Here is a 27,980-nt window from a genome sequence, read left to right as displayed (position 1 = left end):
CTATGCGTTTACTATTTGCACGTATTTCGAGATCTCTATAAAATATAGTTCCGTAATGTTTTTTTCAAATTTTTTTTTTTGAATAAAAGTTTAAACCTGAAACTTTTTTTCAGAATTTTTTTAAAAAAGAAAAATATTGTGAAATTATATTTTAAATGAGTATTGAAAAGCATGCCAAAAAATAACGTATAGAATTCAATGGTACAGAGGGAGTAACATGTACAACTTTTCAAAATTTCGTTTTAGTATATACTAACACTATATTCTACTAACACTATCACTAACAGTAACAGGATTTCACGTCTTTGGCTTTGAAACTGGTACGATATTTGTGGAAATTAAAAAAAAAATCATATTAATGCAATATTCATCATTAAGGAGTTGTATATTGCCCGGATAATTATCAACTAGGTTACTTACTCCGTCCAAATGTATCAAGTGAGTCACTCATTAAAAAACGGACTCAAATGAGTCACTCATTAAAATTTTGTATCAAAAATATCACTCTATCGTTAGTCGAAATTTTTAAAAGTATTATATATTGAGTTTCACACAATTTTTTATAAATGATATTACATCTAAATTAAAGATTCCGAGTTATAGTATTTTAAATAATATTTTTAGATTTTTTAAAATTTATCTACTATTTATTTTTATTTAAATCAAATAAAACAATAAAAAATTTAAAAATAAATAGTTGATAAAATTTAAAAAATCTAAAAATATTATCTAAAATAGTAGAATTCAGAACCTTTCATTTGGATGTAATATCATTCATAAAAAAATTGCGAAACTCAATATATAACACTTTTAAGAATTTCGACTAACGATAGAGTGATATTTTTGATAAAAATTTTCAAATGAACGACACATTTGAGTCCGTTTTGTAATCAGTAACTCACTTGATACATTTAGACGCAATAAGTGACCTACTTGATAATTAACCCAAACCCGTATATTGTATGATTCACATTTTAAAAAATCGATAATAATCCATTATATATGTCCTCGTTTATAAAATGAGTAATTTTATAACTTCAAAAAATAAAGTTATTTATGTAAGAGTAATTGTAGAGTTCTCAAAAAAAATTCCAAAATTTTCCCAAAATAAAAATATCGATTATTGATTGGGTATTTTCTCGTAAATTCAGATTAACGCATATGTGTTAATATGAATCCACTAATTGAAATATGTCATGTGTTTTGAAAGTTATTTTGGTACCTATAATACTACACTTTATGTAATTTATATGAATAGTGAGCCGTTTGGGACCGAGGAATGTAACACAAGGTCAAGGTAGACGCCGGTGACGACAACAATGATCTTCATAAACAAACTACATGTGCCATTATAAATGTTAGGGTCTGTGGTTGACTGGTTGGAGCCCTTGGACATAATTTCGTGGTTGGTTTTTCCACATGGAGGGCTTCATTGAGGTGGACACAAACATTTGTAAATCACTATTTATTCCGCATTTTAGTATATGGCTTTAACAGACTGATTAAAGAAAAATGCATCATTTCAGTCCACAACAATAACTTCCAAGATTGGAAATAAAGTTTTGGAAAACAGATGTGGGAAAATTTTTGGTACACCACGGAAAGGGAGAAACTAGGTAGGCACTTCAATAAGTAATGACACTTTGTCCATTCATGGGCTCGCTTTTTGTTGTACTAGCCCATGACAGAGCAGCTAAATAAGAAACCTAACTGAGTGTCATTTACAACCCATCCACGAAAACCTTAATATATGATTTAGAACTTGAAAATCGCAGCACCACTTGAAGGCTTAGAAGCAAAAACATAAAGACCAAGATCATTCATCTTGATCACCCCTTTGTCAATTCTCGATTTATAAAATTGATCCTAGAACAAGTAAATTACAACAACGTCAGATTGTCGAACAAAATAAAACTAGTTGTACGTGGCTTGTAATTTTGGCATTCATTGGACCATAAGTTTCAGATGCTACATACCTTCAAATTGAGGATAAACTGGAGGACTATGCTTTCTTTCACTAATGCTACAGCACAACCACCCCATCCAGCTCCAGTGAGCCTCGCTCCAAAAGCACCATTATCTCTACAAATTTTAACAAGTTCTTCCAACTCCGGACAACTACCATACATATCAAATACAATGCCATCAATATGGATTTCTATAAAACCAATATTCTAATATGTACCAAAGTGCTTGGCATGTTGGATCATAATTTAGCCTTTCTTGAACGAAACATATATTATACTATGGAAAGTAAAGGATTCATTAAAGCTAGTGGATTATACCTGCATTCATACAGAATGCTGCAGCTATAGTGGCTCTCATTCATTAGGTCTCCAAGCTTTTTTAGCTTGTCTTCTTCACTGCAACGAGAATATCACAGTTAATGTTAAAAGCTTGATGGAAAAAACCTGATTTCCATGCATTAATAGCTTATGTTATGTATTAGATCTGATATTTCCAAAATATGTTGTGCAATAGACCAACATTTAAAATCAAAATTCAAGTCTCAGACAGATGAACCACTCCCCGTTTATTTATAATTTTGATGAAGAAGTAGAAGCATTACCATAACATAGTGATCATTGAATCCGAGGCCATACATTACTAATAACAATAATAATAATAATAATAATAATAATAATAATAATAATAATAATAATAATAATAATAATAATAATAATAATAAATAAATAAATAAATAAAATGATTTTAACATTTGATGACTTGAATGCTTGAGCTAGTAGCATTATTCGCTTGGAAAAAGCACTATCTTGAGAATTCCAGCAACAAGACATAACATAATAGAAGTGCAATAATACTGCAGGTAAGAGTATCACCAACCTTGAAGCTGATGACACGGCATCCCTGAAATTAAATACACGCTTGGCTTCTGAGTACACATGGGAGGCTCTCTGGTAAAAAGTGAGTAAGCATTAGTTTCCATTACTGATAAAAACAATGAGAGATATAGTACATCTTATAACAGGTTTGTAGAAAGAGAATCAATGTCCACATACGCTTTTTACTAATATTTTGAAAGTAATTTAAATATTCTTATCTGGAAGAAATTTAAGAAAGTAGTTTAAATGTTCTTATCTGGAAGAAATTCAAAAAGACTAGCTAACAATTTTTCAAAGTGAAGACACTAAGTATTAGTAGCAGCTGAATGGCACCATATTCTAAAAAAGGCATTTAAATAATAAAATCCTCATCTGACCTCAACATATTTACAAAGGCCTGCTCACACGAGTTACCTGAAATAACTTAAAGTGCGTGGCAGCTTTAAGCACATCCAAAGAAGATGAAGAATTTGCAAAAACCTCGAGGAGCTTTTCACCAATAAGCTCTTCAATATCTTCACATTTATATGGTTCTTCATTCAATAGCTCCTGTAACACAAGAACTATTTTAAGTTAATTGTGTGGGAGGAAAACTTTGTACCACACAAGCTAGCACATTCTAAAGAGTGAAGTATATGTAAAAAAAAAATTGAAAAACCAACACAACAAAATTGCTAGTCAACATATCATCAAATGTACTAGAACGGATTATATTAATTTTTGTGATCAAAGGGATAAAAGTATTACCGTGATAGCAAGACCAGGATCAGTTGACCCTCGACTATCTGCAAATGCTACACATAATCCTTCAACGTCAGAAAGAGTTTTCATTTCAGAAATTGCTTCTTGAGGTTTCTTCCCTAGCTTAATAGCAAGAACAATCTGCATATAGAGTTTATATACTTTAATAATTTGTCAAAATATAATTCGACAATAATGAAGCAGATGCACAATATAACTTTTTTTACTTCTGCAAGCAGGAGCTCAGATACCCAAGTAAGGCACACGTAGGTGCAAACAGTGGTATATAGAACCAGATAATAACCCAAATACCCAGGTCAACAAACAAGGGATTTATTATTAAACCATACGAGTACAGTTTTGAACCTGAGGGGCCTAACATACAGTAGAAATCTGCAAAAGTAGTTGGAATAGATTGCCCCAACATACAGTACAAGTCCGCAAAAGTAGTTAAAAAACTTATAATAGAGCGCCCAAAGGCTCAGATTGAAAAATAACTTGATAAATTGACCACATCCAGAAATTAGAACAGTGCTGAAATTAACATATTTGTCATAGGTGTACATCCAGGCACATACATATATAAAGATCTGAAAAAAGGAAAGTGGAGATGGGGATTTTTTTTTTCTTTTAAGCGATGGATATAATTGAGTAAATAAGATAAAACTTACGGCTGCTAGCCGGCATTCAACAACTCGATTATTGTAATTTGTAGCAGCTGTGACCGCCTTCTGTGATTCAGCTAGTGAATGTGCTATCACAAAAGACCCACCAGCTGGCAGTTGAACATCAGTCGCACGTATAGGGTTAAAATCAATCAGTTCTGCAAAACCAGCTCTAGCCATGACGGAAATAGCCTGTCGTAAGAAGAAAGATACAAACCACTTAAAATACTATCCATGAACTACCCGGAAATACTATTGAAGATGTATGAAAGTCAACAATGATAATTATTATGTGCACCACGTGTTAACCACAATAATTACATGCTGATGAGAAGTGTTATAATATCACTTAGTACAGTGAGTAGAGTAAGTGACATAACGGAGGACAATGGCCTAGGAGCTCCTGGTCTACGGTAATATAGAAGAACAATCTATAAACACTCTTACGGTAGGCTACTCGCATATATTTACCCAAAGAAAGAGTTTCATTATGATTTCAGAATCTGAAGTTTAACAAGATATTTCGTATTTGCAATACGGGAGCAGATTAGTACAGTCTAACCATGTGAATGATCCAGATTTGGGATTATAACAAATGCAATTAAAAGAATAAGCTTAAGAAAATAAAGTTCAAGTTCACATTGAAAGGGTGACTGATTTGAAGTTACTCTTCTCAAGTATGAGGTGATGAGTGAACCAACGATACATCATCAGAAGCAAATACATGCATACCTAGAAGATTAGTAAGATTATATCAAAGTTTAACTATATCTTTTACAGTCATCAGTGCTTTCATGCTTTGATAATGAGTCAAACGAAGCATATCTTCCTCCAATAAAAAAAAAGATAACAAATTCTACATACATTTGCAATAGAAAGCTAAAATATTAAATTAGGTGGTACATGAAGCATGTTGCCTCAGGTGCTTAAGGATTTTCCAAGAGAATTAACTCCGAGAAGCATCTAAAAATACCTGATCCATACCACCAGATTGTGTCCCAATGTGTCTCTCACAATCACAAGTAAGTTGAGCAAGTTCTTTCTGTAAAACAAAGGTGTAACAAAAGTATTAGGATAAATAAAAGGAAAATTCCGTCATGTTTTCTTTTAAACAACTTAGCATTGTCTAATGGTATTTTACTATTGGTTCGGTATCAAGAATTCAAGTATTCATCAGTATATTATTCCCATCATCGTAATAGAAGCTATAAATTTAGGGAAAAAATAGGATTAAAAAACTTTTCTATTAAGAAATTTAAAAGATTTTTTTATACAAGTAAGATGTCTTCATAATAATATAGAAAATACATAATGTCAAGCCTATCTTATCGTCTTCGGAATTGATTTATTTTTCACACAGAAGAAGATATTTTAACAAAATTATAGCCCCAACTCATATGAAGGAGGAAAAGCAAAAATTAAAATGAGCTAATACCATAGAATCCCATATATCATCCCTAGAGAAAGTTATATACCAGAAACAAAATATGTCTCGTGGGAAAAGGAAAGGATTAACGGAGAGAATTTTCTCCCCAAATTTTGATAGATACACACAAGCTCCGAAGGTAAATTATTTCTTTTAAATCTGACATGAAGTTATAATCGACTAACTGGATATTTAAAAATCTTATATCAACAAAAGCCGTCACTGAACAATGAAATCGACAAGGATTTAGTTGTACAAGCACAGTTAGCAATACTACAACAGTCTAAACAGCTCTTTTTGATAGACAACAAGCACAGCCAGATAAAAGGTTTATACAAGGTTTAAGATAAGTATAATACCTTTGCCAAGCTAACATCAAAGGCAGCCATTATGGCAATTGTAGAAGAGCATACAAATGCTGCAGAGCTTGACAATCCAGATCCTGCAGAAAGCAACAAGATATTAATTATATCACTGCAGTTTAAGAATCCTGCATCACCTAAAAGAATAATTGAATGTATGTAATTCATGTGGTAAGAAGTAAATAAAGTGTACCAGTTGGAACTGTCCCATCAACCAAAACGTCAAGTCCTACTGCCGGACCAACTTCCAGTCCCTTTATCTTAGCATATTCATAAAAGCCCTTATACCTGCAAGGAAGTTTAACCAACATTAGCAGAAATTGGATGAGTATAGTTCTTCGTGAAAGAGATATGTCCTAAGTCCAATCATGTATGAGGATTTAGGAATAACTTTTATGTAATCTGTTTTGATTTCATTGATATTAATAAAAGGCTTATTTTGTTTTTATTGCGGGCTCTATCTATTTAAATGTTTAAATAAGATATACCACAGTTTAGAGTAAAACTTTTTATGGATTGTGATGAGATCATAATAATGAGACCTAAAAGATGATAACTCTAAACTTAAATAGTTCCTGGTCGTAGGATTATTAACTGGTAATTAATAATCCGCAAAGATCGGTACATACTATGTTTGCTTCATTATGAAGGATGTCTGTTCTCATAGACATTTGTGTGGTGACACTATAGCTAGTATGTAGGTGCTTATTATAGAATAAGTTCATTGAACATGACTCACACAGCTGAACAACTGATGGAGTTCACTGACGTGTCAGCAGTTGTTCACATAGTGATAGTTGTACAAGTATCCTTAGACTTGAGGTCATCATAGTCATCTTGTGTACACTGAACTATGCTTTGGTTTAGTTCTTAGTCACAAGGGACAATTATAAGGGCTCTACTGGATATAGGAATTTGTACACGAAGATAGTGTATGATCAATAAAGGATCTACCCCTTCTAGTGAAGGAAGAGAATGTTCAATGCTGATCCACTTATGCTAGTTCAGGAATCTCTAGCCAGAGTGAATGAAATTAGAAAGGAGTTTCTAATTTACATTAAATAGAACTAAGCATAGTGAATGGGAAAGCAAGTGATTAAATAAGATAGGCTTGACACAAGTTCCATGCCTTGTATTTAATCGTGACATTGCTGGGTAGAAGGAATTGATTGTACGGTAACTACCCACTGAATAGGTTCTTGGTATTCTAAGCAGTGAATTCGTATTATCCGGATAGCCGCGATATGCTGAGAAGTATCCCTCACGATGTAGAATAAATATGATTAATTAATTAATCATATTTAATGAATTAGAGAATTTATATAAATAATGATTAAATAGTTTTATTATTATTTATTTCTACTACCGGCTTAATATTGAACCTACAGGGTCACACCATAAAAGAGAATGATTTAATGGTGGAGGAATTAATTAATAATGGCTGATAATTATTTATTTATGAAATAAATAATTAATTGGCAAATTTAATAATTGATTAAATGAGATTTAATTGATTATAAATTAATTAAGAAAAGGTTCTTAATATTATTAATTAAGAATTTAATTTTTGGAAATTAAATCAAGTGAGAGAATTATTTCTAAAGAGTTTAGAAAAAGGATTAATAATTAAAAGGTGTTTTAATTATTAGTGAGAATAATAAAGGGTTAATAATAATAAAAGGGAAAATTTTCAGCTGAAAATTTTGCCTATAAATATACTATTATAGACCCTATTTTTGCCTCAACCAAAAAGATTTATAAAACCCAAATTCTCTCCATCTCCTCATCCTTCATTACATCGTTTTCTTGGTGGATACCGGTGGAGTGCTTCACACTTGAGAAGCAGCTGCTAAGGATCTCCGTTCATCATTTTTGGATCGCCATTAAAGACCTCCATCTTTCCATTACATTGTGTTCCAGAAACTTTTTTTGGAGAGAAAAGAAAAGAAATATAAAGAATACATTTCTTCAGCTTGTTCCCGAACAACTTTTATGAAAGAAAGGAAAAGAAAGCTGCAGATTTGGGAAGAATTTTTTTTTATTTTTGTCTCCAAAATCTTCTTCCCACTTTTGGAAAGATTAGGAGAGAAAGGAAAATTGGTTATTTTCTATTCTTTTCTTTTCTACCCTAGATTCGGGAACACAACGTTAACGTAAAGCTTCTTAAGGTAAACATACTGAACTACGAATTAAATATTATTTTTCGCATGGATCCTGTGGAGGGTTTCGTTTTTTTTAAGATTTAAATTTACGTTTTTGCTGCGTTTATGTGCTAAAAACCCTACAATGGCATCAGAGCTACTTGCGAAAAGTTTTTAATTCGTTTATGTGTTTAACTGTTTTCGATATATGAGCATGTACGTGATTCGCCATGATTTGATGTTGATATAATATGCTTATATATGTATAGTTTTGAATATATGATATTCATGTGAGTTGTATAATCATAAGATGATTATGTAATCTGTATATATACTGATATATACATGATTTATGTTTGTTCTAATTATGAGAATCATATTAGATACGGATTCTGAATTGGCTGCTGCTGATTTGCTGAAACCTGGGTCTGGTGTCCGATTTACGCAAACGAATACCCTATTCCATAGGTAAACGAGCGTCTGAACAAAACTGATATCAACGACTCGTTTGTAAGGCGTTTGACGTCGTTTACTGCCCGTAAACAGTGATTCTTGTTTTTCTGATTTGATTCTGATTTTTCTAATTTTTGTCATATTTTCTTTTTATGATTAGATCATGGATAATATGATATGTTAAGATCAGATTATGTGTTTTAACATGCTTTTATGTGTTGTATGAGCATGGTGGATGGTTATGGCCTTTCGACCTTAGTGTAATGGTTTTGGTTTTGGTTTTAAATACGACTTGCATGTCGTCAATCTTTTTAATCATAAATCTCGAATGTAACTCGAGTTATTCTTGTAAGTTCAATAAATTAGTTTTACTTTCAATCATGTAATGTAATTGAAGACTCAAGAAGGCTATCCAATGGAGGTGATACAAAGAAGAAGACGAGGCATACAAGAAGACTTATGTAATAAGTAGTTGTATTTATTTCCATCACCATATTAGATTGACCTTGATCTTTATCATGAGCTTGATAAAGATCACATAGGATGGGGCCATAACCAAACACATTTACTTTATTGCACTTTACATTTACTTGTTTATTTAATTTTATATATGAGATATATGCCTATGTTTACCATGCGATGATAGATTTAGGTGAACTTAAATCAATATAAGGCGTGCTCTAGAAAATCTAGAATAGGAATCGTTTCTTGCCTTAACAATAAATATTATGAATACGATCATGAGATTCTTGTGTTTATGAAACACGTAATTGAATATGAATTTTCAATATTGAGAGAAAGGATGATTCTGTCAACAACATATTTCTATCTGTAAGAAAGGGTTATTAAGTGACGCCTCTTGACAATGCTCCACCTAATCTGGGAATCATCTGATTATCGATTATTGATTTGAAATATTTAATTTAAAAGGAAGAATCTCTTTATAATATGATTATGATTGTAACGTAATATAATCCCTCTAAAATTAAATAATATCAAGTAGTAATTGGCCAATGACACAACGGGCTTGTGTGTCTATTTGTTTTTTGCCGCTTTGCCTTCCAACATGGTAAAAAGTTGTTCTTATTTTAAAACATTGTCGTTTCGTGCTACAGCCGAGGGCTTTGATTTCGAAATAAGAAATACTTGTTTATTACATAGAGATGTGTACATTGAATTAGAATCTAAAGGTCGGTACGTGCTACAGCCGTGGGCCGTTGGAGACTGATTCAATTGTACGAAATGTTGGGTTAGACTTGACTTAGAATATTGAGTTTGTCGTGCCACAGCCGTGACTCAATTATTCAAGAGGCTAAACTTATATTAGGGAATAACATAAGATGTAATTGACAAGAGTTGTCTGCCTATTGAACATCACATGACGTTTCGTGCCACAGCCGAGGTTGTGTGATGGAATGTAGGATCCCTATTCCCACTAGCATTATGAATGCTTAATTTTCACTTAGGGGGTTGAAAAAATTAGATAAACTAGTGGGAGACACTTATGAATAAAGACCCGATTCATATAGTGTTTTGAAATGAAATTGAATATTTGCTAAGTGTTGTTATGTGTTTATCATTTACAGATTTACTATATTCGTCATGTCTTATGCACTATCACTCCGGAGCATACTAGATGCTCACAAGTTGACTGGTCCTAATTTAGCTGTTTGTTTTCACTGTAACAAGTTGGGGCACTGGAAGAGAAACTGGAAGGTTTACCTTGCAGAATTGAAGAAGAAGGGTAGTAAGACTACCGCTTCTGATTCAGACATGTTCATGATCGAAGTTAATATGTCACTAGGTCAAATTTCTACTTGGGTATTAGATACCGCCTGTGGTTCTCATATTTGCAATTCGTTGCAAGGACTAAAGGGAAGTAGGACTCTTGAAAAAGATGAGGTGATTCTACGTATGGGCAATGGAGCAAGGGTTGTGGCCATATCTGTAGGATCATTTAGTTTACATATGCCTACGGGCAAGACTATTATTTTGAATAATTGTTATTACGTTCCCTCTATTGTGAGGAATATTGTTTCTATTCCTATGTTGGATGTGGATGGTTTTTCATTTATTATTAAGAATAATGAATGTTCTATCCTTAGAGATAATGTTCTTTTTGGACGTGCCATTTTAAATAATGGTCTGAATGTATGTGACGTAGAGCATGATTTACTTCAGATTGAACAAACTAATAAAAGAAAACGAGATGATGAAAATCTGACCTATTTATGGCACTGTAGGCTAGGTCATATTAGTGAAAATAGACTTCGGACATTGCATAAGGAAGGGTTACTTGACCCCTTTGATTTTGAATCATATCCTACATGCGAGTCTTATCTATTGGGTAAAATGACCAAATCTCCATTTAGTGGACATGGAGAGAGGGCTGCAGATTTGCTAGGATTGGTACACACAGATGTATGTGGACCAATGTCTACGCAAGCCATGGGTGGATTTTCGTACTTCATTACTTTCATAGATGATAGATCTAGATTCGGATATGTGTATTTGATGAAACACAAGTTTGAAGCCTTTGAAAAGTTCAAAAAATATAAACATGAAGTGGAGAAACAAACCAAACATAGTATTATAACTCTTCGATCAGATCGAGGTGGTGAATACTTGAATGGAGAGTTTCTAGATTATCTCAAAGAAAATGGTATATTCTCCCAGTGGACTCCTTCATATACTCCACAGTTAAATGGGGTATCTGAAAGGAGAAATCGAGCTTTGTTATACATGGTTCGATCCATGATGAGGTATGCGAATCTTCCAGTATTCCTATGGGGTTAAGCATTAGAAACCTCAGCATATTTACTGATCAGCATATTTACTGAATAAGGTGCCTTCTAAATCTGTTCCTCAAACACCTTATGAGATATGGAAAAAAAGGAAACCGAGTCTTAAACACGTTAAGATTTGGGGATGTCCAGCTTATGTCAAGAAAGTTGACCCAGATAAGCTGGAATCTCGATCCGTAAAATGTAATTTTGTGGGATATCCTAAAGAGACTTTGGGGTATTACTTTTACACCGATCATCGGGTGTTTGTCTCCAGACATGCTACCTTCTTGGAAAAGGAGTTTATCCTTGAAGGAAACAGTGGGAGCAAAATTGAACTTGATGAAGTTCAAGAAGCACAAACTACTACGGATCAAGTGGAAACACCTGTTCAGACTGAACAACCTTCTGTGGAACAGCCCATTTGTAGGACATGGAGAGTGTCTCGCCAACCTGAGAGGTATTATGGCCTTGTCATTGAGAATGACAATGAGTTGTCAATTATTGATGATGACAACCCTGTGACCTATAATGAGGCTATGAGTAATGTTGACTCAGAGAAATGACATAGTGCCATGAAATCCGAAATGGAATCTATGTATACCAACCAAGTATGGACTCTGGTTAAGGCGCCTGAAGGTGTAAAGCCTATTGGATGCAAGTGGGTATACAAAAGAAAGATTGGAGCAGATCGTCAGGTGGAGACCTATAAGGCCAGGCTCGTGGCAAAATGATTCAAACAAAGGCAAGGGATTGACTTTGATGAAACTTTTTCGCCTGTAGCCCTGTTAAAATCAATTCGGATTTTGCTTGCGATTGCTGTTTACTACGACTATGAGATCTGGCAAATGGACGTGAAAACGGTCTTCCTCAATGGGGAACTTGAGGAGGAAGTGTATATGACAAAGCCAGAGGGTTTTCTTTCCAAGGGAAATGAACACCTAGTGTGTAAGCTGCTGCGAACCATATATGGTTTAAGGCAAGCTTCTCGTAGATGGAACATCCGTTTTGATGAGACAATCAAAGAGTTTGGTTTTATCAAAAACATAGATGAATCATGTGTCTACAAGAAGGTTAGTGGGAGCGCGGTAACATTTCTTGTATTGTATGTGGATGACATACTTCTTATAGGAAATGATATACCGATGCTACAATCAGTCAAAGTATGACTATCAAAGAACTTCACCATGAAGGACTTGGGAGAAGCATCCTACATTCTCGGTATGAAGATCTATAGAGATAGATCTTGAAGAATGATAGGTTTTACCCAGGGTACATACATCCAGAAAGTGCTTAAAAGGTTTAGCATGGAAAACTCCAAAAGAGGTCTCATACCGATGAGCCATGGAGTGTCCCTTTCCGAAAAAATATCTCCTAAGACACCTGAGGAAAGAGAGCGTATGAGTAAGATTCCTTATGCTTCAGCAATAGGATCTATCATGTGCGCGATGTTGTGTACAAGGCATGATGTTGCTTATTCAATTAGTGTGACGAGCAGATATCAGTCCAATCCAGGTGAAGACCACTGGAAAGCAGTGAAAAACATCCTTAAGTACATGCGAAGGACTCAGGACATTTTTCTTGTTTTTGGTGGTGAATCTGAGTTGAAAATAGAGGGTTATACTGACTCTAGTTTTCAATCAGAAAGTGATAGCTAATCTAAGTCAGGGTACGTGTTTACTCTGAATGGTGCTGCAATTCAGATTGTTGAAAGAGGAGATGTCAACATTGAGAGAGTTGACACACATAACAACGTAGCAGACCCACTCACAAAGCTACTTTCTCAGAGTCACTTTAATCGTCATAAAGACAAGATGGATATTAGATACCATAGTGATTGTCTTTAGTACAAGTGGGAGATTGAAAGAGATATGTCCTAAGTCCAATCATGTATGAGGATTTAGGAATAACTTTTATGTAATCTGTTTTGATTTCATTGATATTAATAAAAGGCTTGTTTTGTTTTTATTGCGGGCTCTATCTATTTAAATGTTTAAATAAGATATATCACAGTTTAGAGTAAAGCTTTTTATGGATTGTGATGAGATCATAATAATGAGACCTAAAAGATGATAACTCTAAACTTAAATAGTTCCTGGTAGGATTATTAACTGGTAATTAATAATCCGCAAAGATCGGTACATACTATGCTTGCTTCATTATGAAGGATGTCTGTTCTCATAGACATTTGTGTGGTGACACTATAGCTAGTATGTAGGTGCTTATTATAGAATAAGTTCACTGAACATGACTCCCACAGCTGAACAACTGATGAAGTTTACTGACGTGTCAACAGTTGTTCACATAGTGATAGTTGTACATCCTTAGACTTTAGGTCATCATAGTCATCTTGTGTACACTGAACTATACTTTGGTTTAGTTCTTAGTCACAAGGGACAATTATAAGGGCTCTACTGGATATAAGAATTTGTACACGAAGATAGTGTATGATCAATAAAGGATCTACCCCTTCTAGTGAAGGAAGAGAATGTTCAATGCTGATCCACTTATACTAGTTCAGAAATCTCTGGCCAGAGTGAATGAAATTAGAAAGGAGTTTCTAATTTACATTAAATAGAACTAAGCATAGTGAATGGGAAAGCAAGTGATTAAATAAGATAGGCTTGACACAAGTTCCATGCCTTGTATTTAATCGTGACATTGTTGGGTAGAAGGAATTGATTGTACGGTAACTACCCACTGAATAGGTTCTTGGTATTCTAAGCAGTGAATTCGTATTATCCGGATAGTCGTGATATGCTGAGAAGTATCTCTCACGATGTAGAATAAATATGATTAATTAATTAATCATATTTAATGAATTAGAGAATTTATATAAATAATGATAAAATAGTTTTATTATTATTTATTTCTACTACCGGCTTAATATTGAACCTACAGGGTCACACCATAAAAGAGAATGATTTAAAAGTGGAGGAATTAATTAATAATGGCTGATAATTATTTATTTATGAAATAAATAATTAATTGGCAAATTTAATAATTGATTAAATGAGATTTAATTGATTATAAATTAATTAAGAAAATGTTCTTAATATTATTAATTAAGAATTTAATTTATGGAAATTAAATCAAGTGAGAGAATTATTTCTAAAGAGTTTAGAAAAATGATTAATAATTAAAATGTGTTTTAATTATTAGTGAGAATAATAAAGGGTTAATAATAATAATATTTTATGGGAAAATTTTCAGCTGAAAATTTTGCTTATAAATATACTATTATAGACCCTGTTTTTGATTCAACCTAAAAGATTTACAAAACCCTAATTCTCTCCATCTTCTCATCCTTCATTACATCGTTTTCTTGGTGGATACCGGTGGAGTGTTTCACACTTGAGGAGCAGCTGCTAAGGATCTCCGTTCATCGTTTTTGGATCGCCATTTAAGATCTCCATCTTTCCATTAACGTAAAGCTTCTTAAGGTAAACATACTGAACTACGAATTAAATATTATTTTTCGCATGGATCCTGCGGAGGGTTTCGTTTTTTTTTAAGATTTAAATTTACGTTTTCGCTACGTTTATGTGCTAAAAACCCTTCACTTCGTTGATTAAAAAAGACATGCACATAAATGTTAAGGTTTTACATGCATATGTTTACATAGATTAGGTTTTCTAAACGGTTCCTACTTGCTTGCATCAAATAATAAATTAAATAACTTTTAAGTCACCACAGTGAAGCAACCAGCCAGCTCTGGTACTATATCACCTTGGGCAAATGACCACGAATTAAAGTCACAACAGTGTAAACTTTCAAATAACACTAAGACGCACACCATTCACTCAATATGCCAAATTAATATGTTGATTATGATCATTTTTGTTTCATGATTATCCTCAAGGAAAAGTAGTTTTGGACTTGAAAGATATGAATATCATGTCACCTTCTACAGACATACTTGAAACTCATAAGAGTGTCCTTAAGATAATTAAGGTGGGTCTGAGATGGGGAGAAACAGAAACTTAAACAATATTGTACGTCTAATTTTTGTTATGTGAAGTTGCTTAGATTTGAGTGACTTAAGTCTTGTGTGGTTTAGAAAAATAATCTTGAGAATGGAAAATCTGAACACTTCAACATTGATTAGAATTTCAGATAACATACTACATTATACCACTTAAATCTCGATTACAACATTATCGATTAGACCTATTCAGTAAAATCTCAAAGTAAGTTATATAGTGTAAACAGCAGAATATTAATTCATATAGGTCCAGTTTCTTACCCACATATAAAGTAGTGTCCCCATCTATGATTTTTCAAATCAACCTCCTGTATACACAAAACACAATACTGATCATCAGCAGAATTACGAACCAAAGTAATACCAAGTGATTGACATGTTCAAATCAAACTAATTTAGTTTTTGCTAACCCCTGCTCAATCAAAATCATTTAACAAGCAACCTAAAAAGTCAAACAAAAAACACTCCTACTCTTTCAACCTTAGTCAAATAAACACCAAGCCCTGAGATAACCAATAACCGAAACTAGCAAACACATAACACACCACCGCCTCTAAAAATCAAAAGCCCATAATAGCCTATAATTCATCAAGAATTAAAACACACTACCGTATCTACTACCTTAACTTCAAAAAAAGTAACAACACATCAAGACCATTATATTATCGAATATCAAACTTCTATTATATTAGACATAAACACATATACATTATCTCCGTAAATTTACACACCGTATCCAATACAATGCAATTATGAACATCAATAAATGGTTGGTGCATCTTGCTCTCTCGAAGAGAGGTTAGTGGTTTGACTCATCGAGAGTAACAAGATTCTAAACAAATATACCTGAGTAGGATCAGCAGGATAAGTACAAAACTCATACTTATCATTAACATTAGCAATCCGAATAACTTTCTCTCCATCACGCCGTTTTCGAATCGCAACAATCGTATCTTGTCTAATAGCCATCGGCAACACCGAGTAGCCTTCATAATCTATATGTTCACCGATCAAATTCACACGACCAGGTGATCGAGCATAAACATCCGGACTGCAACTAAAACACTCATTAAATTTAGAATTTACAGTGTTAAATCGCAGCTGTGCTTCTTCTAGTTGTGATCCGGTTCCGTAAACTGGCTCGAGTTTCGAGTAGATTGGGACTGGTAAATCTTCTTGGTTTGTTGTTGCCATTGTTGTAGCGGTGGATATAGATATATTTGTGTATTTTATGTAATCTTATCTGTTTAGTTGTAACAGATTAACTGATGTAGATGCTGACTTACGTGTCCTTGGTTTTTGTAATGCTTTTTTTGTTGTTAGGATTTTTGAATTTCATGGGATCGTTTTACCTGCTTATATAAATTACGGGTTTCCACACAATAAGCACTAACTCCCACGAGTTTGATGCATTTTGATTGGTCCTCTAATCATAAATATTGATGGACCCCCTGTATTTATAACAACTACACCAATCAAAATGCACCAAACTCATGGGAGTTAGTGCTTATTGTCTGCCCTTGGGCACACATTAGAAAGACCGAATAAATTATTTTAGTGGGTCCGAGATAAAACATTAGGAATAAAAAAAAATCAAATATTGATAAATTTAGATTCGAGTTGTTTGATAAATTAACATTCAGAAATAAAAAGTGCAAAGTGCACGGCTAATGAGTAATGACTAATATAATGTTTGGCCTCAATGATATTATAGAAGGGGGTTGAATATAGTATCTACAATCAATTCGATTATAAACACAAGTATGTAATAGAAAAAAAGTTTATTCAATATCAAATTATGTTACAGTAGGTTTAATCTACTCTTTCAGTGATATATGATATCACTAAGAGCTGCTAGGGTTACAATGAATAATATTCTTGAGAATGATAACACTTATAGTGTAAACCCTAATCTGTGTTTATATAATACACAGTTACAAGATAACTACTAATTGATATGATAATGATACTGTTTCCTAGAATACATCAATCAGAGATTATCTACTGCAGTCCTATAGCTGTCCAATTCTTCATGCATATCTTTACTTGTTTAATCCAGATCCTCTCCTGTAAATCAGCTGTTTTCCTTATCTGAAATGTACCCGCACTTAAGTCCTGATATAAGTTCTGACGCCTTAAGTTCTGATAACTTCCTGTCTTCAGCAAGTTCTGATTTCTAGTTAAGTTCTGATACTAAGTTCTGAAACTAAACAAATCAGATTATACATGACATCACAAATATATCTAACAATCTCCCCCAACTTGTAAATTATGAAAAATATACAAGTTAATAGATTTGATGATGTCAAAAACATTTAAGTACAAATGCAATGAGATATTATTTTAAACAGCTAAATACAACTTACAATACATGTAGCTTTACCAATATCACTGGATCAATCTGAATCCAAAGTGATTCCTTAGAAAGTCTGTTACCAGCTTGTCCTCAACATTTCTCAGAACTTCAACTAACTGTGCTTTGACTTGCATCAGTTCTTCATCTTCATTATCACCAATCTGATAAATGGCTGCTCTGAGTACAGGAATTGATGTTCTTTCAAGCCCATCTCCAAGTCTGATAACTCTAGGATGTGAAGAGTCTTCATTATTGTATAGACACTTTCCCTTCAGAATTACTTCAATCTTGGCAGACTTCTTCTTCATAGAAATTTCCCTTCCATCATCTTCAGTGATTTTTGGAATGTATTGAGAAGATTTTGCACCAGAAATTCTGAGAAGATCTCTTATAACCTTCAAAATATAATCTGACCATCTTCTTGTAACATCAGATTTTACTTCCAGAAGGTAGTGAATATGTTGAAACTCTTTGACAGACTTCTTTAGCACATCAGAATCTGCTAGTCTGTAAGTTCTGCCATCATTGAGAAATAGGATCAATTTTTCTTTAACTTTTGATTCATCATGCGTATCCAAGACAATTTGAGCAGACAGCACTTTGTCAAGGTGCTTTTCTTTGATTTCTTCATATGGTTTGTTTGTCAAAATGAAAGGATCTCTGAGAGTAACTTCTACTCATGTTTGTCTCTTTTCTTTGTCAGAACCTAATCCAGACTTGTCTCTAGCTTGCTTAGGACTAAACCCAAAAGATACAAGTTGATTTAGCATTAGATTGGTCTTAGGTTCCACTAGAGTAGCTTTGTTCCATAGCAGCTTCTTTTTCTGATCAAGTGTTAAGCTGTCTATGTCAACTTGAGCAGTGTCAGAGGTTGATGTCTTGATGAATTGGTCAGGATTTGCAATTTCATCTGTAGCTTGCTGTTCTGAAATATCTTCACTCTGAACAACTTGAGCTATGTCAGAGGTTGTCTTAGATTCTTCTGTCATCCTTTTTCTCTTCAGAGTTTTAACTGTTTCATCTTCAACAGTAGTATCATCAAAGACTTGAACCATCTTGCACACATGATACATCAGAATTTGAGGAATCTTCATCTTCTGTTTCTTGACTGGCTCCCCAACTTTTTATTTTCCCTTGTCTTTGGGATCAGTAGTAGTTTGAGATCTAGTCCTTGATCTAGGAATCTATGTGGCAGATCTTTCTCTTATCACAATCCCCTTTTCTTTTGGCCTTGATGGCTTTTTAACATCAGAAGCTTTTGACTTTGGTTTGCTCTTCTCAGCAGCAAATTTAGCTTCTTCTTCTCTTAATTCCTCTAAATCCACTCTTGGATTATCCTTAAGGAATAGTCTCTTGGCCAGTTCTTCATCAATAGTTTGAATTTTGGGATCCTTGTAAAAGAATGTTGCTTTCTTTCCCTTGAATTTCAGAGTCTGTAAAAACTTCTGTGAATCTTAGCTTCCAGCTTGAATCATTACATCAGAAGTAGTTGTCAGAACTTGATCATCAGAATTTGTGATCAACAAGGGAACATCCTGATTTATAAGCTTCTTTCCTTCCTTATTCCTCCTTTGAGTAGAACCAGACAATCTCTGATGAGAACCTGTCTGTTGAGAAGGAATCCTGCTCAATTGCTCTCCTTGACTGTGACCTCTACTCTTATCAGAGTTTCCCTGGTCATCACCATGATCATCCTTTTTCTTCAGTGTCTTGATTGGTGAGCATTTGGACTTAACTACCTGCTCCCCCTTTTGGCATCATCTTTCAGGAGTAGAGAAAGAAGGAGTTCCATTGAAGATTGGATCTCATTTAACTGAGTTTGTTGAGCAGCTTGATTTTGTAAGACCTCATCCAGTTGGGCCTGCTACTTGGCTTGATTTTGCTCAATAGCATCCACTCTTTCTTGAATTGGTCTAAAAAACCTCTTCCTTTCTAGATCTTGCACCATGGCTAGCTTATCAACTTTTTCTTGAAGTTTATCAACCTGTGCATGAGTCGTGGAGTGTTGACCTTGTAGAGTTTTAGTACTGAGAGCAGTGACTTTAAGTTGTGTTTTGAAGGCAGAATTTATCAGCAACTCATCAGCTTTTGCAAAATGATCTGTCAGAACAGTTGGGCTGGGAATGAAGTCAGGTTCATTCCACTTCTTTGTCCATTCAACTCCTCTAAAGGTTTCCTCCCAAGGAACTAGGACATCTTCTTCAACAAATTTAAACATTGCCTCCTTGCCAAGAATTGGAGCATTGACTGGAGCATTTGCTGAAGCACTCTCTTCAGAATTTTATAAAATCGCATCATCTTCTGATAACACCAGAGTGTGTGTAACCGAAGGAGATTCTGGAGTAACTTCATCTGTTTCCAAATTCTGATCTTCAGTTTCCAAATCCAGAATTAATGAGTAGGAATTTCAGCATTTAGTATTGGAGAAATAGGTGGAGTGGACTCTTTTGCTGGTGGTGCTTCCAGATAAAAAATAATTGGAATATTCAGCCTGTGAATGTCAATTTCAGGACTTAACTCTGAATCTTCAACTGAGGCAGTTTCTTTGAATGGAGAGTGAGGTGGAGAAATCACAGATTCTTGTTCAGGTTCCGATCTGTGGACTTCAGGAATTTCATATTCCAGAATCAGAACTTCTTCAGGTGCTGGAAGGGCTTCAATCAGTATAGGTTCTGATAAGATCAGAGATTCCTGATCCCTTTTCTCAGTATCTTCAGCTTAAATTAAATTTGTGCAAGATGCACACCTGCACTTTTCTTCCTTGATTTTTATTTTCTAGATGGAGGGCTGACATGATCTGTATCAGAACTTGAAGGTCTTTTCCTTTTCAAAATCCCAGAACCCTCAGCTTCATTTTGTTTCTGAGGAGTTACCTCTTCAGCTTCTATTGTCACAGGTTCTGATGCAGGAACCTGGACCTGTTCTTTCTCATCTGATTCATCTCTCAGAATCAGCCTTCTCTTTCTCCTTGATGGAGATTGAGGAACATATATTGCTCTTGAAGATTTGGGTCTGGATGTTGTAGCAGATTTTACAACTGGCACCTTTTGAGAAGTACCAGAGGTTGGTTTGGTTTTGGATTTGAAAGTGCTGACAACTGGTATCTGTTGAGAGACACCAGAAGTGGATTGTTTTGGTTGATAGTAGGTTCTGATAGTAGGATGTGGTTGAGTATTGGAAGGCTGGGTTTGTGGAGGTTGAGAAGTAGTAGGCTGTGTAGGTGCAACATCAGGATATATGGTTGTGTATGTGTGAGGATTAGAATTTACTAAGAATTGTTTGACAAATTGGGATATTTGGAGGGGTCTTAGTATGTCCTTCTTATTATCAGCACATAATAAGTCTGTGAAAGCCCTTTTGTGAAGTTTAAAGGGTTCAATTAACTCACTAAAGTTTTGAGGTGCATCAGAACAACAGAAACTATATATAAGCTGACAGAATCTAGCAAAATATACTATGTTGCTATCTTCTTTCATCCTATTACCGATAAACCCTAGCACAACACTAGCATAATGAAAATGAGTTTGATTAAGAAGAGCATACCCGATTTGTTGACTCATGATTGGAATAGCATCAAAATTTGAGCATTTGTTGGCAAAGGCTTTGGTAATACAATCAAAAAAGAAGCTCCACTCCCTCCTGATGTAGGGCCTCTTCAGTTGTCCCAGCTTGGATAAAGAGTTCTCATAGCCAAGATTTACCATCATGTTTTGAAGAACTGACTCCCCAACTTGTGAATTGTAAGTACAGTTTTCTGGCAGATGCAATGCTTGTCGAACAGTTGACAAGGTTACCAAGTGCTCATCTTCCCCTATTGTAAAAATGATGCTTGGGGACCCAATTTCACCACCATTATCATAGACTCCAGACCTCCAAAACTCCAGAATTTGCTTGCCTGAGAGAGTCTGTGGTTGGGTCAGAGCATACCCAATTTCACTTCGAACGAGAAAATCTTGAATGAAGTGAAGTTCTGAAGGAGCCTCGTCCTTGTTGAGAATAACCATATAATTGTTAGGGACAAACTTGGCTCCATCATAGATAAGATCCTTATGTGCCATTTCTGTGAGAAATTAAGTGAAATAATGTGTGTGTAGAAAGTGTTTGATAAAATGCCTGTAAGAAAGTAGCGTCAGAAAATAGTAAGAGCGTAAGAGAATAAGAGAGATTAGAAAAGAGTGAGAAAGTAGGTAAAAGATTGTAAAATCTTTTATCTCTCATATATATACGATCCACTTATTACAACGGCTAATTTCTGAAGCTGAACCGAACTTTTGACACCTGGCAGCATGTAATCAGTCAAAACATTATTAGTGGGCATGGTAAACGTGCAGTAATAATTGTGTACATGCTGTTGTCAAAACAAACACATTTCCCATTAACCAAAAGATTAGCAATGTTTTTATCTCACTTAGGTATTTTATGAAAATATGACCTTTACAGTAAATATCAAAAATAAGTCAAGTAAATAAATAATGCCAAGTAAGCATTAAGATTTGCATCAGAACTTGACTATTATCAGAATTTAACGGTCATCAGAACATGACTTCTGTACTTAAAAAGATGAATGACTTTTTCTGTGTTTCTTCACACAAATACTGTATGATTTCTTCAGAGTTTAATCATCAGAACATAATCAGAACTTGTCCTCAGAATTTATGCAAATAAAGCTTAACTGTTTATCATAAACAACTTAATCACCACAGTAATTTTCATCATTCATATGGAGTGATAGTGTGTGTATGTGCAAATGATCAGATAAAGATTAAAGTCTGATAAACTTCAGTAAATCTTAGAAATAAGGCATAACTAAGAAAAATGCTTAAAATCTGTCTTGAATTGTGAAGTCTACTGTAGAATAAAGTTATGCAAGAATCCACCTCAACTATTTATGCTTATTTTATGCATCTTTTGAAATTCTTTTGACAATGGCTTCTCAGTGTAAATGAGTTACAACTTCCATACGAATTTATGCTGTTATCAGAATATTTCTCCAGTAATCAGAGAATGTGAAAAGTCACCAAGAAAAATTAATTTGCTTTTCTAATGCATATTACTTAATACCAGCAATGCACTTGGATCTTCCCTTTCACATATTTACTCTAGATCTTAAAGGAGTACCTGATTTTAATTTTTTTCTTTCATTTTTTTCAGATAAGTGAGGCTTATCAAGCATGTAGTTCATCCTTAAGATTTACTGACATCGGAATTTGACAGATAAGAAGCAATAATCTAGTTTATGACTTAGTAATAAGATACAGGAAGTAAATTTGACTAAGATCAAGATCCGAATTTTCTTGTGTTATTGATTTCCATACAAATAACTAATTCAAACATGGGATACATAGTTTGTTAAAGACTACTAAGTCAGCATCTAACACAATAATCCTCTTTGGATTGAATAGTCACAGAACATTCAAAACACTTTCAGAGTTTATAAAATCACATCAGATAATAAGCAGTGTTTAACATGTTACAATTTAAGCACATATTACCTTAATATAAGAAAATCTGTAAACACTGATCATAAAGTCTGATGTATGAGAACAAAAACTAAACAGATTTTGAGAAAGAACCTGAAACCATTCCAAGTTCATTTACAAGTCTTGTAAAAGTAGCTTCACATAATAGTTTTGTGAAGATATCTTCTAGTTATTGATCTGTTGGAACAAAATACAATTCCACTGTACCTTCGATCACATGTTCTCTTATGAAATGGTATATAATGCTGATGTGCTTTGTCATTGAGTGTTGAACTGGATTTCCTGTCATAGTAATAGCACTTTGATTATCATAGTAAATAGGTATTTTAGAAAATTATAACCCATAGTCCAGTAACTGATTCTTCATCCAAAGAATCTGTGCACAACAGCTTCCTGCAACAATATATTTTGCTTCTGCAGTTGATGTGGAAATTAACTTTTGTTTCTTGGTAAGCCAAGAAACCAATCTGCCTCCAAGAAATTGGCAGCTTCCACTAGTGCTTTTCCTGTCTATTTTGTATCCTGCAAAACCTGCATTTGAGTAACCTATTAGCTTAAAATTTGATTCCCTAGGATACCACAATCCTAAATCAGTTGTACCCTTTAGATACTTGAAAATTCTTTTCACAGCTATTACTTGAGGTTCTCTTGGATCAGCCTGAAATCTTGCACAAAGACAGGTAACATACATGATATCTGGTCTACTTACAGTTAAATAGAGTAAAGAGCCAATCATACCTCTATAGTTAGTAATATTTACTGATGCTCTAGTGTCTTTATCTAACTTTGTGGCTGTGGCCATGGGAGTGGATGCAGTTGAACTGTCTTGCATTCTAAATTTTTTGAGTGAATTTCTGGTGTACTTGGATTGATTTATGAAAGTACCTTCTTCATTTTGCTTGACTTGAAGTCCCAGAAAATAGCTAAGTTCTCCCATCATACTAATTTGATATCTTGACCGCATTAGCTTTTAAAACTTTTCACAGAGTAGGTCATTTGTAGAACCAAAAATGATATCATCAACATAAATTTGGACTAAAAGTAAGTCCTTGCCATGATTGATATAGAACATAGTTTTATCAATTATGCCTCTGCTAAATCCACTTTCTAGAAGAAATTGTGCTAGAATTTCATACTATGCTCTTGGAGCTTGCTTTAGGCCATAGAGTGCTTTATCAAGTCTGTAGACATGATTAGAAAATTTTGGATTTACAAATACTGGAGGTTGTGCAACATATACCTCTTCTTCCAATTCTCCATTGAGAAAAGCACTTTTTACATCCATTTGAAAGACTTTAAACTTCTTGTGAGCAATATAAGCCAAAAAGATTCTTATGCCTTCAAATCTAGCAACTGGAGCATATGTTTCATCATAATCAATACCCTCATGTTGAGAATATCCTTTTACAACCAGCCTTGCTTTGTTTCTTGTAATTATGCCATCACTGTCAGTTTTATTTCTGAACACCCATTTTGTACCAACAATTGATCTATCCTTTGGTCTTGGTTTTAGGGTCCAGACTTTATTTCTTTCAAATTCATGTAACTCTTCCTGCATTGCTTGCACCCAATCAGCATCTTGAAGAGCTTTTTCCACTTTCTTTGGTTTAGTCTGAGATAGAAAGGAATGATAGAGACATTCATTTGTTGTTGATGTTCTAGTTCTGACACCTGCTTCAGGATCTCCAATTATTAAGTCAGGTGTGTGTGATTTAGTCCACTTTCTTGCAGATGGAAGTTGATCTCTAGAACTGGATCCTCCCCCATGATCCATGTTGTCTCCATCAGCATTTTCTGATGCTCCCCTTGAAGTTATGCTCTCTGAGATTCCAGAATTTGAGTTGGATCCTTCAGGAATTGAAGAATTAGAGTTTCCAGAATTGTCAAAATTTGGCTGATCAAAACTTGATGAATCAGAACTTGAAGAGCCAATGACTGGTTCTGATGCTTCTCGAGAGTCTTGAGATGTGGTATGATCATCAGCTTGCTCCCCCTGAATAGGTGTATTTTCCTTTGGAGCAATTACCACAGTTTCAATGACATCAGAATTTAACCCATCAGAACTTACAGGATTAGGATTTAGGTCATCAGAATTTACAAAATCAGAATTTACATCTTCATTTTCAAATCTCAGCTGATCATGATCATTGAAATCTTCAAGTTCAGTAATCTTTTTATCATCAAAAGATACATTGATAGATTCCATGACAACCCTTGTTCTTAAATTGTAGACTCTGAAGGCTTTTTTGGAAAGTGGATATCCAACAAAAATTCCTTCATCAGCTTTTAGATCAAATTTTGACAACTGTTCAGGATGAGTCTTAAGAACAAAACACTTATATCCAAATATATGAAAGTATTTAAGATTTGGCTTTTTTCTTCACCATCTCATATGGTGTTTTTCCATGCTTGTTTATGAGTGTAGCATTCTGTGTAAAATAAGCAGTCTGCACAGCTTCAGCCCAAAAATAGGTTGGTAGCTTTGCTTCATCAAGCATAGTTCGTGCAGCTTCAATAAGAGTCCTGTTCTTTCTTTCTACAACTCCATTCTGCTGTGGATTTCCAGGTGCAGAAAATTCCCGCTTTATTCCTTTCTCTTTGAAGAACTCTTCCATGATTGAATTCTTGAACTCAGTGCCATTATCACTTCTTATTATTTTAACAGAATTTTTTACTAACTTGTCCAGCTGTCTGACATGATCAGTTAGAGTAGATGCAGTTTCATTCTTCTTGTGCAAGAAATACACCCAAGTGTATCTTGTGAACTCATCCACTATAACCATATCATATTTCTTCTTTGCAATAGACATGACATTGACTAGACCAAATAGATCAATATACAGTAAGTGATAAGGCTCAAGAATTGAGGATTCAGTTTTGCTCTTGAATGAAGATTTTCTTTGTTTTGCCTTTTGACATGAGTCACAAAGACCATCAGGAGCAAATATTGATTTTGGAAGTCCTTTCACAAGATCTTTCTTTACTAGCTCATTTATGTTGTTAAAATTTAAATGAGAGAGTCTCTTGTGCCAATTCCAGCTTTCTTCAATTGATGCTCTACTTAACAGACAGATTGCAGAACCATCAAAATTTGTTGAAAATCTAGCTTCATAAATGTTTCCATGTCTGTAACCTTTCAGAATCACTTTGCATGTAGAATTACTTACAACTTCAAAGTGTTCTTCAAAGAAATCCACATGATAACCTCTGTCACATATTTGACTCACACTTAGCAGATTGTGTTTAAGTCTTGAGACAAGAGCTACTGATTCAATTATGACATTCCCAAGATTGATATTGCCATATCCCAGAGTATTTCCCATGTTGCCATCTCCATAAGAAACTCCTGGGCCAGCTTTCTCCACAACGTCTGATAGCAGGGCTTTATTTCCAGTCATATGTCCTGAACATCCACTATCCAGAACTAGGATGTTTTTCCTGTTGCCCTGCAATCACAAATACCACTATTGATTAGTTTTAAGGACCCAGACTTGCTTGGATCCTTTGGCCTTGTTAAGTTTGTTAGCATTTACAGCGGATTTAGTTTCAGAGTTTATGCTAACATGCTTTTTATCAGACTTTACATCAGAATTTACAGTAGAAGGAATTACACTAACTTTTTTTAAAGAAAGTTTTATTTCATAATAATTATAGTACAAACTATGATATTCCTTACAAGTATAAATAGAATGCCATAAACTACCACAATGAAAACAAGGATTTTGTGGTTTAAACCTAACAGACTGACTCTTAACTCCTGATCTAGGAGGTAAAGAGTTTATATCTTTATTTTTCCTGGTAAAAGAAGCAAGATGGTTAGTGTTTCCATAATTATAGTATTTCTTTCTAGGAGCATTAGGAACAGGAATATAATTATTACTTTTATTCACACCTTCCTTTCCATTCCTATTTTTCCTAGCTTCCTTTACCTTTTTTATATTTTTAATCTCTTTCAGCTTATACTTAAGCTGCTTCTTTGCCATTAAGCCAATATTCACCAAAGCTGGTTTATCCTGTTTTGATTTGTCAGAAGTTGATTTTTCTTTGAATTCTGTTTTAGAGTCTTTCTTCTCTTCAGAATCAGACACAACTGTTTTTACAACAAATTTAACAGGATTTACCTTTAGCTTTACAGTCTGTTTGATAGCAATTGGCTTAATTGGCAAAGTCCCTTTCTCATTTTTACCATCTTTATAACCTAACCCCTCTTTCCAGTTTCCACTACTTAGAATATTATGAGTTGATTTTCCTAAGTTAGTCCAAGTCCTGATGATTTCTCTTTCTTTTTCTAATTCAGATTTTAGATAATCATTCTATTTAAGCAATTCATTCTTAACATACACAACATTATCTCTCTCTGTCTGAATAGTGTTCATCTTGATTAACTCTTCTTCAAGATAGCTATTTCTGTTTTTGTACTTTAGATTTTAAGATTTTAATCTTTCATTTTCTAAAGTCTGATCTCTATAGCTAATATAAATGTTTTTCAGAAATAATCTCAACTCAGTAATATCTTCTGTATCAAAAGCAAGAGTTGATAGAGGTACCTCTAGTTTAGCAGCATCAGAACTGCTATCAGCATTTTCCATTAAGACATAGTTCACCTCTTCTTCAGATTCTGAAGTGTCTGCCCAGTTTTTCTTCTTTGTGATAAGTGCCTGGCCTTTATCACTTTTTCCTCTCTTGCAATCAGGAGAGATGTGGCCTCTTTCACCACAATTATAACATTTGACATTTGAGTTGTC

General features: G+C 34.1%; 1 protein-coding gene across 1 annotated transcript; it reads right to left on the bottom strand.

Moving 5' to 3' along the window:
* Positions 1–1,520: 1,520 nt before the first annotated feature.
* Positions 1,521–16,707, bottom strand: LOC141724700 (galactokinase-like). Its single transcript, XM_074526934.1, has 12 exons — positions 16,246–16,707; positions 15,661–15,707; positions 6,231–6,325; positions 6,035–6,117; positions 5,223–5,291; positions 4,256–4,441; positions 3,591–3,725; positions 3,258–3,392; positions 2,845–2,915; positions 2,286–2,363; positions 1,977–2,118; positions 1,521–1,866 (listed from the first exon to the last, which is right to left on the bottom strand). The coding sequence occupies exons 1-12, from the start codon at positions 16,591–16,593 to the stop codon at positions 1,756–1,758; spliced, it is 1,500 nt and encodes a 499-aa protein (XP_074383035.1). The 5' UTR covers positions 16,594–16,707; the 3' UTR covers positions 1,521–1,755.
* Positions 16,708–27,980: the final 11,273 nt, after the last annotated feature.

Source organism: Apium graveolens, chromosome 5, assembly GCF_009905375.1.
Source record: "Apium graveolens cultivar Ventura chromosome 5, ASM990537v1, whole genome shotgun sequence".
In the NCBI taxonomy this organism is placed as follows: Eukaryota; Viridiplantae; Streptophyta; class Magnoliopsida; order Apiales; family Apiaceae; genus Apium; species Apium graveolens.
The sequence above is the reverse complement of the archived record's forward strand: the minus strand, read 5'-3'. Positions and strand labels throughout refer to the sequence as shown.